Source organism: Leguminivora glycinivorella, chromosome 12 (assembly GCF_023078275.1).
Source record: "Leguminivora glycinivorella isolate SPB_JAAS2020 chromosome 12, LegGlyc_1.1, whole genome shotgun sequence".
NCBI lineage: Eukaryota > Metazoa > Arthropoda > Insecta > Lepidoptera > Tortricidae > Leguminivora > Leguminivora glycinivorella.
Window position 1 is genome coordinate 11,853,888 of NC_062982.1, and position 17,151 is coordinate 11,871,038.

At 37.8% G+C, this 17,151-nt stretch overlaps 1 protein-coding gene across 2 annotated transcripts; it reads left to right on the forward strand.

The window, feature by feature from the left end:
- Positions 1-370: 370 nt before the first annotated feature.
- On the forward strand, positions 371-16,889 carry LOC125232230. Of its 2 annotated transcripts, XM_048137871.1 has the most exons (8): positions 371-450; positions 4,461-4,563; positions 7,069-7,200; positions 9,222-9,450; positions 10,128-10,274; positions 11,226-11,383; positions 12,479-12,530; positions 14,367-16,889. In XM_048137871.1, exons 1-8 carry the CDS (start codon positions 376-378, stop codon positions 14,566-14,568), a joined length of 1,098 nt encoding a protein of 365 aa, XP_047993828.1. In that variant the 5' UTR covers positions 371-375; the 3' UTR covers positions 14,569-16,889. The 2 variants fall into 2 exon arrangements, with proteins under 2 accessions (XP_047993828.1, XP_047993830.1); XM_048137873.1 differs by lacking the exon at positions 10,128-10,274.
- The last annotated feature ends 262 nt before the right edge of the window (positions 16,890-17,151 follow it).

A 17,151-nucleotide genomic window follows, 5' to 3' on the forward strand; every position in this document is an offset into this window, starting at 1 on the left:
TAGTAACTAAACGTTAACTTCGAGCTTTGGTTAGATCAGAGGTCACCATGCGCCTAATAACAAAGGCATGCCAAATAAATACGAGATCGATAGCTATAATTGCCAAATATATATCAAGTTTGAGTGGTCGGTCTACTCTCAACGCTAGAGACCGATTGTGTGTGAAGCAACGTTTGACGTTCATTGCGCGATGACACGCACTCTCCCCCATACATGATTAGGCCGCATGAAACGTATGCAAAAATGTGAATATAAGCAATGTAGAACGAGCTGCGGTATTTCAATAAACAAGAGCAGAGTAGCTCTAAGAGGAGGGATGGAGCAAAGAGGCTGGATGCGTGCGCACCCCGAGACTCGAAGCGCGCGGCAGTCGGCATGCGGCGAGCGCGGAGTGTCACGGGGCCCTTGCGGAGGGCCCACCCTGCCTCAGGGGCCACCTGGAACGTCCAGGTACACACTGAACCGTTTCATGTCTGCTAGCATGTAAATCCACACTTCCACCTGAAATCCTTTCCAAACTACTCTAACGAAGTCTAATGTTACAAATGCAAACCTGCTCTCAGGAGATCCTTTGTTGTCAATTTAATTTTCTTAAGTGAGGTATATTTTCAGCGAAGTTTTGAATGTTTCTTGTGAAAATGGTAATGAAAGTGATTTTTATTTTGCTAAACACGTCAAATTATCCACCTACTTAAAAAAAAAGCATTATACATATATGTCTGCAATATTTGACTAATTCGATATAGGGTACAGTAACTACCTATTACTCGTAGGCCTAGTTTGATTATAGAATTTGCTCGAGGAGGTACTTATCAACTAAGGTACTTAGAGTTGTTGTAGGTACACGTAAGCATAAACATCCTAAGTAAAAACAATTCTGCATGTAAACTTTCAAGTCTAAAATCCACGCATAACACCGAAGACCCAAGAGCTTCTAGCTCATTAAGTTGTTTGAGTAGCTCATCATCAAACCGACACTGACTCAACAGTTGTCCTAAACTTGTTGCGCACGCAGTTCTTGAATACGTTAAGATATCATCGAGGATGAATGGAAATGCTGTCGTTTTGTGTTCGATTCATAAACAAGTACCTATCTAAAGCCTATTCGCTGCGTCCCTGGTACCTATTTTAAGCCATTCAAACTTACTGTTTAATTCTGTTTAACAGTAAGACATTTCAAAAAGTATTTAAGATTAATCATCTTCATGTCATAAAATTGTCTGCTTATTCATATACACATCTTGTATTTTATTGGAATACAAAGAAAAAATTAAATGCAATGTGTAATTTAGAGATGGGCCGAATATTCGGTAAATATTCGGTATTCGGCATATTCGGCAAGTTTTTCAATGTTCGTATTCGGCCGAATAATTCGGTTGCTTTGCCGAATATTTACCGAATAAACAAAGTAAAAAAATAATGAATATCTTACGTATTCCTTTGGATAATAAGGTCTTATTTTAGTAGCTTTCTAAGGAACTACTAAAAAGAAATAATTGCCTATGCGTCAAAATACAAATACAAAGTTGAAAAACCCGTAGTTTAAGAGTTGAGAAGAGTTTAGAGTTGTTTTGACTAAGTTTTAGTTAAATCCACTAAATCGTAACAATAACAACATATGTAGTTCTACTAACATATGTAACCATCATCAATAATTTAATAGTTATTTCTTAACATCCGCTTTCTAAATATGGCGTAACCGAATATTCGGCCGAATGTTCGGTTCGGTAAGAGCTGAACCGAATGTTCGGCCGAATATTCGTATTCGGCAAAGTACAGCATATTCGGCCCATCTCTAGTGTAATTAGAGCAGAGCTAAATAACTGTATACATATTGGTGACTACAGTACGCAGTAAAAGAAAAACATCTTTTTAGGGTTCCGTAGTCAACTAGGAACCCTTATAGTTTCGCCATGTCTGTCTGTCCGTCCGTCCGTCCGTCCGTCCGTCCGTCCGTCCGTCCGTCCGCGGATAATCTCAGTAACCGTAAGCACTAGAAAGCTGAAATTTGGTACCAATATGTATATCAATCACGCCAACAAAGTGCAAGAATAAAAAATGGATTTTTTTTTTATTAGGGTACCCCCCCCTACATGTGAAGTGGGGGCTGATATTTTTTTCATTCCAACTCCAACGTGTGATATATTGTTGGATAGGTATTTAAAAATGAATAAGGGTTTACTAAGATCGTTTTTTGATAATATTAATATTTTCGGAAATAATCGCTTCTAAAGGAAAAAAAAGGTGCGTCCCCCACCCCCCTCTAACTTTTGAACCATATGTTTAAAAAATATGAAAAAAATCACAAAAGTAGAACTTTATAAAGACTTTCTAGGAAAATTGTTTTCAACTTGATAGGTTCAGTAGTTTTTGAGAAAAATACGAAAAACTACGGAACCCTACACTGAGCGTGGCCCGACACGCTCTTGGCCGGTTTTTGTTTATGAATGATGTGCCTTTCCCCCATTTCACAGCCTTTAGAGGTTAAAATAATGCCTAAGATTCTTAAAAATGTTGTTCGTGTGTGTGTGGATTGAGTGAGCACCTTACGAAAATAAAAAAAAATATGCTGATCATTTAGTAAAAGTTCTAAAACAATTGTAAAACGAATCTCTGAATTTGTAAAAAGATAAATCAAAAGATACAGCCATTAACATGTGCTCACTCAGTTCTCACAAACTACCAACGAAAACAGTGAATATATTCATTTAACATATAATATTTATATACTAACATTTAGTAAAAAATAGGCCAACCTACCTCTATAAATATTAGATCACCTAGTGACGTATTAAATTTTTTACAAATAGTTTCTTATGCTCACTCAATCCACACACTTTTGAAAAGCCGAATTTTGATGAAAAACATAAGATTTAGACCGCTATTATATGTGTATAGTTTAGTAAAAGTGAAATGGGAATTTGTAAAATACAAAACGAACCACTAACGTGTCAGGTTTTTTATAATAAATTTTTGTAAGTGCTCACTCAGTCCACACGTTTTGAGAAAGTTAAAAATGTAAATATCTTACGATTTGTAGCACCTAAGACACTCGAAAGTACTTCAACATTTAGTAAAAATTTTTACTAAATATCCACCATCTAATATTTTATATTCGTTGTCTGGTTTTAAAGATAATCAGACATAACTTTTCTCATACAAATGTATCAAGTACGGTGACCACACTATGTCGGCTCCTGATTTTCCCCACCTTCCCATTGTCATATTGAGATTGGGGAGTTTCGTTCAATTTTGATAATAGTTTACCGGATTTGTAAGTGGGAGCGAGAAAAGAATAACTATTTCTCGCTCCTACTTACAAATCCGGTACGCTCATCTGTTAGCGCGATTAGATTACCAGGTTCTGGTTTCTTACTAGTGAAGTATTATATTCTTTGTTTCTTACCAATTATTATTCATGTCCTTTTTAATGCATGCATGTCGATATGGTTATTATCCTGACGTCGATAAAAATTACACAATACACATCATCACTAGGCCAAGAACATAACCTAAAAACAGTTTGCAGATGGAGAATTAATATGGTATTAGTTTAATATTATCAAAATTGAACGAACGAAACTCCCCAATCTCAATATGACAATGGGAAGGTGGGGAAAATCAGGAGCCGACATAGTGTGGTCACCCTACTTGATACATTTGTATGAGAAAAGTTATGTCTGAATATCTTTAAAACCAGACAACGAATATAAAATATTAGATGGTGGATATTTAGTAAAAATTTTTACTAAATGTTGAAGTACTTTCGAGTGTCTTAGGTGCTACAAATCGTAAGATATTTACATTTTTAACTTTCTCAAAACGTGTGGACTGAGTGAGCACTTACAAAAATTTATTATAAAAAAACCTGACACGTTAGTGGTTCGTTTTGTATTTTACAAATTCCCATTTCACTTTTACTAAACTATACACATATAATAGCGGTCTAAATCTTATGTTTTTCATCAAAATTCGGCTTTTCAAAAGTGTGTGGATTGAGTGAGCATAAGAAACTATTTGTAAAAAATTTAATACGTCACTAGGTGATCTAATATTTATAGAGGTAGGTTGGCCTATTTTTTACTAAATGTTAGTATATAAATATTATATGTTAAATGAATATATTCACTGTTTTCGTTGGTAGTTTGTGAGAACTGAGTGAGCACATGTTAATGGCTGTATCTTTTGATTTATCTTTTTACAAATTCAGAGATTCGTTTTACAATTGTTTTAGAACTTTTACTAAATGATCAGCATATTTTTTTTTATTTTCGTAAGGTGCTCACTCAATCCACACACACACACATGTTGTTCTACTGTTCAGTTGTTTTTTATTTAAGTACGTTTGATTTTCATGAATCATTAGTATACTATTTTCTAACCAAATATTTTTGCAATAACTTAAAAGCAAAGTCTTCTTTAAATAGCTTAAAAGCAAGTTTAACATCTACTTTTTTTAGGTGGTCCGCGGTAAAATGAGCTCGCAGTGTCTATGGCACGCGTGTCGCGCGCTTTCCGCGGGGCTGCTGTTGATGCTGCTTGGTGCAGCCATGGCCGTCATAGGTAAGACTCTTTGATCACAATGGTGATATGGCAATTCGAGCCTCTTTGTAATGGTTACATCGCCGAACACCTCTACCGACGTAGTTTTCGGGAATATCAAAATTGTGGGCCTTTTTAAGCACTGGTCCCACCAAGAGAAAGCGAGCGATTTGTAGCTCATAGCAGGGGTGGCTCACTCCGCGATTCTATCGCTGCGCTACAAGTACATCCTGGCGGCCGCGATTTCGCGGCCTACTCAGGGGTGGCGCGCGTTCTCAAGGAATGCACGTTCGCGCTTTCTACTGTTACTTTACGTCGCGAGTTTTTTTAAGGTTCAGATGCGATGTACGCGTGTGGAATAGCTAATAATACTTAGTTAAATAGAAAAATAAATACCATAGGACATTCTTCCACAGATCTACTACTGATTAAGTCCCACGGAAAGTTCAATAAGGCTTGTAATGTTAGAACTTGAACAATAATATATGAAGACAGTATTTATGCCTAGAAAGTACCCAAGACTTGAATATAATAGTATAACATTTTATGTGAGTGTTAATTCGTTTTAATCCATAGGTAAAACCCTATCGCCGGACGCCGCGGCTCGTTTCTTTGTAAGAATTTTGTAGGTATTTAAAGGCAATACGAGAACATCAAAGCAGTGGGCCTTCTGTACTTGTACTATTCATAATTCATAATTCTTTATTTGCGATAGATATAGTGTTTACAGATCTTAGTCAAACATATAGTTTCATATATCTAGACTTAAATAAGTCATGCAAATTTTACATTTTTTAGCTTACTTGCTAATACTAACTACTTAACTTAAAGCTACTTACTTACATTATTAAAATATTCGGTGGTAATACTATAAAAACATTTCTGGACTAGCCAACTAAATAGTTGTCCCCTAAATTTTTTGACTGGCAGATCTCTTAACGGCTCTGGTAAATGATTAAATATCTTAATACACACCGCATAACAATTTATTCTGTGCTCATAGCTCGGCTACGAGCTATAACAGCCTATAACTCGACCGCGCTGTCATCGCATATCTTTTAATAACACGGGAGCGACTATCTTTTGTTCGTTTTTATAGCCGGTTACTCGCTTTTGATGGGACCAGTGCCTAAGACCCACTAGAATGTCACTCAGTATAACTCGATATACATACCAAATAAAAAGTACCACATTGTCGCAAGTCATGAGAACAAAATGTGCTCTTATCTTTATACGAATTTCCTTTGGCTTGAGAATTGCAACCATGTCACATAATTATCATTGTTTACGTCAGGCTGTAAAAATAAGCGATCTGCAATATGAGCCTAAGTCCGTTTTCACATTATCCGATCCGATATCGGATGTTGGAAGGATTTCAAGATGGCGCCTGTAATGTATGGGATATCGGTCCGCCATCCGATATCGGATCAGATAATGTGAAAACGCACTAATGGTCACGGTAACGAGGCACTTTTTATATGAGCCACATTTTTCTGAGCATCCTGGAAAAGTTTAATAACACGATATGAATGACCTGAAAAGCTCCTATTTAGTTAATGGTGGTTCTCCAACCGTCGGCCCTACGAGTAAAAAATACGTTATCATTAATTAGTTTGACACGATGCAACTGAGGGAAACAAAATAAGAAATTCGTCTAGAAATAAGATTTTTTAGTTACTATTACATAATACTCTTTGTTTAAGAGATATTAAAACAAATTACGAATAGTTACGCGATCGTGAAATTTCCCGTTTCAAGTTTAGCCTAATCTTTCGTTTATTTATATTATTCCAGCTTCCCGCGCCCTTTTGATCATTTCGTTTTATAAGATACATATGTAAGCAATGAATCCTATAGTAGTAGACTGCAATACTCATAAACAAACTAGCACATTCTAACTATTAACCGCACCGCGTTCACAAATTAGACAGACAACCGGAATCGCAACACTTCGGCGTTGTCCCACAAACGTGACGAGGGGGTACTTCCTGCCGGTGAGCGGGTTCCGGCGCTGACACTTCCGGCTTGCTGCTTCCGCCCGCCATGATGCACACATACGAGCGTTTTAATTAGTAATGCGTCGTGATAGCTGGAGTTATGTTTGCTTCATCTCGACGCGCGGATGACGTTTTAATTACGATTTGCATATATGATTATTGTAGGTCAACACGTTAACCGCAGTATCAAATGGAAATAATAAGACATTAAATTGTTGATTCTAATTTACTGTAGATATGTGACGTAATATTGCGTAAAAAAAAATTGAAGTAATCTTTTTTATTTTTCATTCTCTTTGCACTGCGACCAACGAAAATGGTCTCAAGGGTTAACCCTTCATTTTATATGGACTTTGACAGATGACAGACCACTAACCCTGAGTTAAGTGGTTGGTGCAAGTGGGCCTTAGTAGTAGTAGTAGTAGTAAGTCTCGATGAAATATCAAAAATACTCCAAATTACTTCATAAATATCCTATGATTAGTGTTTTTAATAAAGTCTAATGGTGGATACCTATTATTTGTTATAGGGTACTACGCTGACACACTGTCCGTAGATCAAGAGGTTCGCGGCAACGCCACCATATCAGTAAAGGACGAGGCGAGGGGCTTCCATCTCAACAATCTATCGTACGCCGGGCCCATCGTCATGGGGTTCGGAGGTCAGTATCATGTTACAAGGTTCCATGCTGACACAATGTCTGTGGTCTCTGTAGACCAGGTGAGTGGCAACCGAAGGACTCGGCAGTCAGCATAATTCAGTGCCTAAAGTGTCGTTTCTTCAAACACAAACGTTACTTTTCACAGACCGACTATGATAATACTTGTCTACGAAGTGCTACGACGCCGTAGCACTCGTAGCACGTAGCGCGTAGTCGCATACTTAAACATTATAATAATATTTTATTAACGCATTTCTAGCTCCAGGCACACATTACTACTGTAATAAACAATACGTTACCGCAATAAATGCGTAGCGTTAAGGTAGAAATACCTGTAAGGTACAGGGGGGGGGGGGGGGGAATCCCGACTGGGGGGCAAATGTACAAACAGATCTATTTCTTCCATGTTTTTAATGTTTGCATTATTAAATAGAGTATCCACCGGTTAGGTATGGTAGGTAGGCGTGTTCAGTGGATACGAGTACATAACATTTAACATTTATTTACTCAAAGAAAATTACACAGTATGACAGTATATAAAACTAGCACCGTGAATTCTAATAAACATTACAACAAGTAACAACAAATTAAATATTAAACAGCAAAATTAAACATAACATAACATACTAAATATACTAAATAACAGATGAATGCCTAGCATCCAATCTCACACAAAACCTCAGGCATTCGTCACGTATAAACGCCCATCTGCTCGCAAGAATATCAACGTTAGGAGCCACGTCCAAAAACTCATTCACCATTTGTAGAGCACGAACAAGCGGTGACTTGCGGCGAGACACGGTCCATGCAGCCGGCACCGCCAGTAAGGGGTACCTACGTTCACAAAAGGCATATTTCGTCACAGGGGGAACAAATAGACGTACCAGCTAGGATACTAAAACCGGGCAATCTGAATCCCCCTTCAAAATACCACATGCAACAGACATCAGCACGAAATTACGCCTAACTTCTAACGAGAAGAAACCCAACGTCCCCAAAAGGAATTTTGTAGGGTACAAGAATGGGAATAATATCCGTACATTTTTTTTATAAAAGACACGTAAAAATGTTTTTTGGATTTTTTCGAGCAGCAAGATATAGGACGCTTCATGGGGATTCCAAACGGCTGAGGCTGCCTCTAGCTTACTTACATGTAGAACTCAACATCATAGTGTATAATAATGGAAAAAAAATATTAGTTACAATTGCCCCCCAGTCGAAATTTGCCCCGCTGTACCTTACAATATGAATATATGTCATATTTACGAAGTGTGAATCACACAATAGAAACACTAGTCAAATCTAAGGCATTGTTCGCAAAGATGCCTATCTATTGTCGCGAATGCATACTTGTATTGTGTTGTTATTTTAGTAACCAGGTCAACGTACGGTCGAGGTAGGGAGAATACTTTTGTTGTGAGGAGGATAAACTACGCTAACAATTTCTTCACTTTCGAATTCAAATCTGAATTTGACTTTATCGGGGGTTGATAAATAACACATTTAATTCTTACCCAATCCTATGACTAAATACGTACCGTCAACCGAAGTGAAAAGGGATGGATAGCCTAGGTGAACGGATCAAAACTTAAATAACATAGATTTAACGGACAATTTCTTAAATGATACCGACAGATAACAATAGACAGATAAGAAGAGATCAGTAGTTACGTTATAATTTGTGACGTTATTTGGGTAAAAATACCTTATTGTCGGTGGCGCTTACGTCCCTCGGCGTCGTATTTGTATACGAACATCGCCCTTAACGTCGTAAGCGCCATCGACAATAAGGTCCCTTTTCCCAGATAACGTCACATTACTGTAAGAAATTATTAAGAATCTGTCGGGTAAATCATATTTTAAGCACTGTTATTCACCCCAGCCGACTCTATTCAGCACGGTATCTGAATATTATATGAATCTTGTTTTTAATTGTACCTACATAGACATAGACATGTGGGATTCCCTGCTAATATTATGAAATCAGTCACTTCATAATAACTCACTGATATTGTCGGCAGGTTTCATAGTAGTGGCAGCATGCGTGATGACGTTCGAGGCCCGCGACAGCGCGGCGAAGGTGACGCCGGCGCGGCCGCAGGCGCTGCCCCGGCCCGTGCCGCGGCGCGGCCCGTGTGCGCCCGCGCGCATCGACCATCTCGGCGTTTACCGCCTGCCACACGTGCTGCCGCTACCGCACTCCCTACCCCTCGCACCCGTCTTCAGGCATCGCCCGCCGCATTCCGCTAGGTACGGCACTTTGATCATTGCAGCGTAATCTTTTTTCCTATAGAACATATTTATTATCTTTGAATTAAAGGTACCATAAGCTTTTCCGTTCTATAGAATAAATGGAAATCACCCAGCAAATTACGGTATTCGCTTTTTCTCAACGTCTGTGTATAAAATGCGTAAAAAATACTTCTTTATTCATCATCACGAGGTGTTTGTACAAAACAAGTGCCTAAACAGCGAACTGCGCAATTTATACATAGACTTACAAAGCAAATTTGCTACAGTCCATAATCATGGAGAGACCCAAACTTTTGTTGCTCATCCGTAATATCCGTATTGAAGTCAGCAGCAAACTCATGCCTGTCCAAAGATCTGAATGTATTGACTAATTTCTTAACCTCTCGTATGCTTAGGAGCAGATCTGCTCCATATTGTTTCAACTTTAACATGTAGTTATTATGACTAATATATTAATGACAATTTTTTGACAGACGCATACGAAAGGTTAATATTAAAATATTTCTAACGGGCTTAACATGATTTACCTAACCCAACGTCTAAATATACTAAGTACCTATACCTACGTGAACACGTCAAAACTGACAAAATACATACAGATCTTCGTTCCTTTCCTGCTCCGTACCACGTAGAGCATATAACCCGTCATAGTAGGTAGCGTGTATGTGGCACAGAACCGCCGAGAAAAAGGGGCGTGCCCGGTTCGGGTCGGCGCCGGACCTGCGCGGCGGCGGCGCGCGCGCCGTTCCCATCTCGGCGCTGCGCCGGCCGCTGCGCCGGTACGCGCTGTCCGTCGACGAGCCGCCGCACTCCGCCGTCAGGTACCTTCCATTTTATTGTAACTATCTGCCACACGTTTGTCTCCAAACCGCGGTGGTTGAAAGTTCAAATCAAATTCAGTTGTTCAAATTATATTATTACACTGTCCAGCACAGGTACTTTTAACCGACTCGTTCTCGACCCATATTTGAGTAACAGAAAGATTGATAATGTTTATAATACCTATAAACAAAATAAATATTATTTGCTGATATTTTCAGTGGGTTACCTGGTTACAATCCTATTAGCACAAGATTAGCATTTGATACGTACTAATACTGCAATAATGTTATAATTGATTAAATATTCATATCTGCATGGACTTCTCCTAACCCTCATCCTCCATTTCTCTTTATTTAGGCTTTGTAAAAATTTAAGCAATTCACTCCCTGACTCTAAATGGCTTTGTGAAAGAAATTTTGAACACAGATTTATTTTGCGAGCCACTACACTACGTTTTGAATAGCACATTATGTAAAATGTAAAAAAAAAAAAACATGGGTCCGTGTCAGGGTGTGAATCGCATTCTACGCATTTTCCATGCATCTCTTGCTTATAGCTTTAATTAGATGCTACCTGTGCCTACGTCATATTTTGCTATGCAACTTTCAAGTTTCAGTAAAAAATAATTACTTAAGTAGGCATACACCGACATTTGAATAAATGAAACTGTAAAACTTACAAAGATACTTAGCATGTGAGTGTTAATAAACATTATAGAAGCACAGTGCATGTAAGTTTATGAGTGCTGGGTATCTAAATTCTCTTTACGTTCTGGTAAAAATATATAAGATTTTTAATTAAAAAAAAAAACGCATTTAGCATATCAAAATACGGAAAAAGAAGTAGATCCGACTGATACAACACGGTACTGTAGACGCAAAATACTAAAATTGGTAAATTTTCTGTAGTTACGTTAATTGTAGCTATTAATGTGTGAATACATTGATTAGTGCGAGCGCCGCGGAGTCAGAGTGCGGGTCGCAGTCGTCGCTTGCGCTGGACCTGCACGCGAGCGGCGCGTGCGCCGGCGTGACGCTGCGCGTGCGCGACAACACGCGCCGCCGCCCGCTCGCGCGGCAACAGCGCCTGCGGGAGGACGCCGGTCACAGTGAGTCTATGTGTTATGAATTATGAAGAATAACTAGTAAGAGTAAGGCCGTTTTCACATTATCCGATCCGATATCGGATGTAGGAAGAATGTAAAATGTAAGATTTATGCGCTTCCAGGTCTTTATTTATGTATTTAATAGATCATTATTATTAAAAAACGATATAATACGCAAAAATTGCGGATTTAATGCAGATGGCACTCTCCTACAACAGTTTTTGTCCGAGGCACCATCGAACTGCCGATATCGGCAGGACGCTTCCGACATTTTTGGCATGCCGGACCCCCCCGCCAGCTGTCGGCCGATAATAGTTGTGTGTGTGCGTATATAATGTAGGTATACGTTTGTAGTAGTGTGCGTGACAAAAATGGCGTCTATTAAACAGCTGCTGTTAATGATGAATTTCTGTTGAAAAAAAAAAAAAGATTGTAATTCATCGGTCCGAATTGCGGATACTAATTTTTTCATCTTTTGGTAGATATAGTTAAATGTAAAATTACAAATATTTATTTTACTTGCCACTCTTGAGTATTTTTATGCTCGTTATTTTAATTTTACAATAAAATATTTGAAATTATAGTGCTTATAATTATTAAATATAAAACATTTTAAAAATATTTTTTGATACAAAATCATTCTTCATTGATTTGGAACAATGCGTTTTATCGGACCGACATCCGACACTATCGGAAGCGCTTATCGGATGTAGGATGTCGGTCCGACACCCGATATCGGATCGGATAATGTGAAAACGGCCTAAGGCTCTGTCAGACTTCAACCACTGTTATTACAAGACCTGATACCGTGATACAATAAATTAGAAATATTTTTTGCACAAACCTGGCAGGCAAGCATGGCCTCGCGATAAAACATCAGACCGTCCCTATCATACTTACAAATAGTGCCAGATGTTTTATCATTTATCACGCGACCAATTTTTGTACGCCGTATACCTACACACCATAATTGTGAATATAAAATTCTTAGGACTACACATCACTCAGGTGTTGATTTCACAAGATGCCAGAAAATGTTGTTGGTGCTCAAAATGTGCATGAACCTGCTGAAAAAAATGTATTTTGATATTGTTACAGCTCCGGGAGAAAGTGCTCTAAATGTCAACGTGTTAGAAGATCCATTAACAAAGTAAGATTTTTTCTCAGAAAGAAAAAACACGAATAACATATACTTATGTATTAAGTAATAATTAATACATAAGTACAGTAGAGTCCGGCGGTACAGCGGACCCTGGCGCTAGGCCGGGAAAACGCTAGGTTGAAGAAGACAGTAGAGTCCGGTTATAACGACGCTCAAGGGACCGCTAATATTACGTCGTACTAACCGCACGTTGTACAAAACTAACTTTCTTTTTTTTTGTTTAACTTACCTACATCACTATTACTAATACATTTCAATGAATAGGTTTATTTAGATGGCATTATAAGACTTTGTTTTCTATCGTGAGTTGTTTGGTCAGAACAAGTCATTTTAGGTACGCGTGCTCACTCATCACCGGCAATTACTATTATCATAAATCGTAATAATAAAAAGTCATATTCCTCGGACCTAGAGTTACCTGAGAATTCCGGCAATTGAACTTTGATAATAAATAAATAAATATATGTATGTATGTAAGTGACCGGTCTGGCTCAGTCGGTAGTGACCCTGCCTGCTGAGCCGCGGTCCTGGGTTCGAATCCCGGTAAGGACATTTATTTGTGTGATGGGCACAGATATTTTTTCCTGAGTCATGGATGTTTTCTATGTATATAAAATTATGTATTTATCTATTTAAGTATGTATATCATCGCTTAGCACCCATAATACAAGCTTTGCTTAGTTTGGAGCTAAGTTGATCTGTGTAAGGTGTCCCCATCAATGTTAATATTAAGTAAAGAATAAAGCTAGTTTATACGCAATAGAAAAATAAAAAGTGTGTTTTAATTAGCTTATAAGATTAGACCCGAGGCGAACCAATAGTGAAAACTATTAAAACCACTGCTCCAAAAATTCACATGGCCACAATTTCATGTTGCTACTTGTATAAGTAGGCAAGACAGGGGGCTGTGCGCGGGGCGGAAATAGCTTTGTTTCCTCAATTTACTCCGGCCAAGTGCGAGTCGGGCTCGCGCACAAAGGGTTCCGTAGCAGCAAATATAATAAACCAATAACTTAACCAAAATTACAGTTAAATCAACCTATCTCAAAAACTATAAGAGATACTTTGATCAAACCAAAAATCGTTGAAAGAGTTAATTAGCATGCATCACCTCTATTTTTTTTAGAATTTTATACCCCGTAGTTATAAAAATAGAGGGGGGGGGACATACTTTTTACGACTTTGAGAGCTGATATCTCAAAAACCGTTCACTTTAAGAAAAATGTTTTTTAGAAAACTTTATATCATTTTAAAAGACCTTTCCATTGATACCCCACACGGGTATGTACATCGAAAAAAAAAATTTTCATCCCTCAGTTACATGTATGGGGGCCCCACCCCCAATTCTTTTTTTTTTACTATTTAGTGTCATAATTTTGTAGCGGTTCATACAACACATATTCCCATCAAATTTCATCACTGTAGTACTTATAGTTTCCGAGTAAATCGGCTGTGACAGACGGACAGACGGACAGACGGACAGACGGACAGACGGACATGACGAAACTATAAGGGTTCCGTTTTTGCCATTTTGGCTACGGAACCCTAAAAACGTCGTCGCACGTCGTTGTAACCGGACTGGATTTTGTGTAAAATTACGTCGTAGAAAGCGGTTGGTCGTTAAAACCGGAGTCGTTATAAACGGATGTACTTTCATACTATCACATATGAAAACCATACGAAGTAAACATCCGTGCTTACATCGTTGTAAGCGGTCGGGCGTTATATGCGAAGTCGTACTAACCGGACTCTACTGTATTTGATAACAATTTTTACATATTATAACCCGCAAATAATCAATTCATATGGTATCCATTATTTCAGAATGAATGAATCGGAGGAAATTAGTGAACCTGACGTTACTCGCCTGTCAGTGGAAGTGGAGACCCGGGCGAGCAGCGCGCCGCTGCCTTCGCAGCCGTCGCCACCGCCGTCGCCGCGGCTCGTGGTGACGCCGTGCCCGCTGTCGCCCGGCGACACCACCATCACCATCGAGCCCGAGGCCGAGCCCCCGCCCGACCAATGAGACCTGACCCCGTCTCGCAGCGCCGAGACCGTCGACACCTCTGACACTACCGCCTCGAGCGAACCTTGTTGATATTTTTTTAAGAGTTATACAATCATTTAAACTTTATTGTACTTACATCATTTACACGGTTTTCGATGTGCCCCTACGATGTGAAGGCAGATTTTCTATTGCATAGAGGTGTGTTTGTGGCTGTTTACGACTGTTGAATGTTGATAGCGGCGGGAGGACCGCCGCGCCGGTGCGTCGCCGCTGCCTGTGTACGTAGAATTGTGTGTTAGTTTCAGAAACCTACAGTAGAAACTCGTACATTGGCTGTTTTACATTAAGACTACTTGGTAATATATTAAAAATAGTAATAACCCTGATGTGAAACAATTTAACATGGATATATTGTTATGTATGTACGAGTATAACGTACACGATTATCACGATACATTTATATAGGTACTTCATTTCATCATAAAGTTAATTTTATGAGGTCTTTTATTATTGTCGTCTTATTAGCAATATACTTAGTAAATATGCTATTAATTTTACTGATTGACATCATTTTTACTTAGATAAAATACTGATAATTAAATATATATTATAAAAAGACTGATAAGCGAATTTCATAAATATCAAAGCTAATAAAACATATTAAAATGATAAAAATTTCATTACCAACATAATAACATTATACTAAACTAATTCCCAATGAATCTAAATATAATGAAATATTCGCGAGTCAAGGTATAATATAGATTTCTTTTTTCAGTTTTCAGGGGCCTACTGCGTCAACTGCTTTAATTTTGCTGAATAAGGGCCAGTTGCATCAACCACATTTGACAGACACATCATCGTCACGCAGCAGACGTCTATGGAACTTCCCATACAATAAAATTTAACGAACGCTTTAACGGCGACAGACGGTTTGGTGCAACCGACCCTAAATCTTATTAAAATGTGATAATACGATTGTTAATCGTAGATAGGAGTGGATACGGTAGTAAACTTGATTTGAAGTTTTATATAAATATTTACACGTAATGAGATCTTGTTCATAGGTTGACACCGTAGTAATCTAAGAATAATATTTTAGCCTGGCTGTCATCGTCACCTAACCTGTCTTTCGTCGGGCTTATTATTTATTACGTACCTACTTATATTTTTATACGTAGGTACATAATACATAGTTACCTCCGGTCAACCTTAATTTCATCAAGAGTAAATACCTATTAATTGTTTTATTAGGTTCCTACCTAGTTCACAAACCATTCATGTTGTTAAAATATTACTTACCTACTTTATTGCTATTTTTTACGAATATGTAAGTTGTTGGATCTTTGAAAAGGATCTTCATGTTGCTTTGGTGACAATTAGTGTATGATGTGTTAAGAGTCTAAAGTACGCTCAATTGACATGTAAAACAACGACAATTACAATATAATATATTTTTAAAAGTATATATTTATCCAATGTAAGTCGAAAACAGAATAGCGGCTTACAACCCTCGATGTCTCTAATTTTCTTCATAACGAGCATTAACTATTCATGAATTTTCAGACACAGTTATTGTATGTATAATAATCATAAATATCATAATAGACGTGTGTACCTACCCTAAATCTTTCACAGCTTTTCCCTAAGAGCCACTGGCACCACCCGCTTAACTACCTTGCCCACTAACCTTGAGTTAAGCGGGTGGTGCAAGTGGCCCTAAGCGTAGTTGCCATTTTGTGAAGATAACTAATCCAGGGGAACTAAGAAGAAAAACAAACTATTGCCAATGTCCTTTCTATAAAATCTTTCGTCCAATATTTCTAAATTAGGCTAGAAGAAAATATAATCTGTGTGGTAGTGGTTATTAATAACACAATATTTATTCACCCAAAATTCAAATTGAAATCGGATTCTAACTGTAGTAATTGTTTACCGAGACTTCGCATATGGCCTATGAAATTGATGTTATGGGAATTATGGGATTAATACTTGGGGTGATGTTGAATATTCCGTATGCCGGGTATGCATTACTTACATAAATAAAACCTTAATCTTCGGAGTTTTTACAAAGTATACTGGATTGTTTAGGAAGCTAGTATGTACATGAAAACGTAATTAGACGTAGTTAAATAATTCTATGTGTTAATTAAATGTTGTCTACCCTAACGACGGAGGTCGTTATCTGACTGATCAGCCAATTCGTAAATTGGTCACTTTTATACAACTTAGAATGTTTTGTATCGATGGTAATTGTACAAAAGTCTTACGTATAGGAAACTGTAATATGTACTCAATCCAAATGGTTGTTGTGATGTCTATTAAAATTGTTGAATATATACATTTGATTTATTTATATTATTGACATGAACATAATTATAAAAGAAACTAAAACTATATTATTTAAATTTATTATAAGGTCGCAACGCTTACGAAAGTCGCATAAAAATCACCATTATTTCCATCATATCAAGATTCCCCTTTCGGAATTACCAGAACATTTCTATCATTCGGAATTACCCTAATGCACCTTACTTCCTTAATTGTGTTACTTGAGTAAGTACTTGAAATGGTGCCTACGTACTTCCCTACAAAATTATT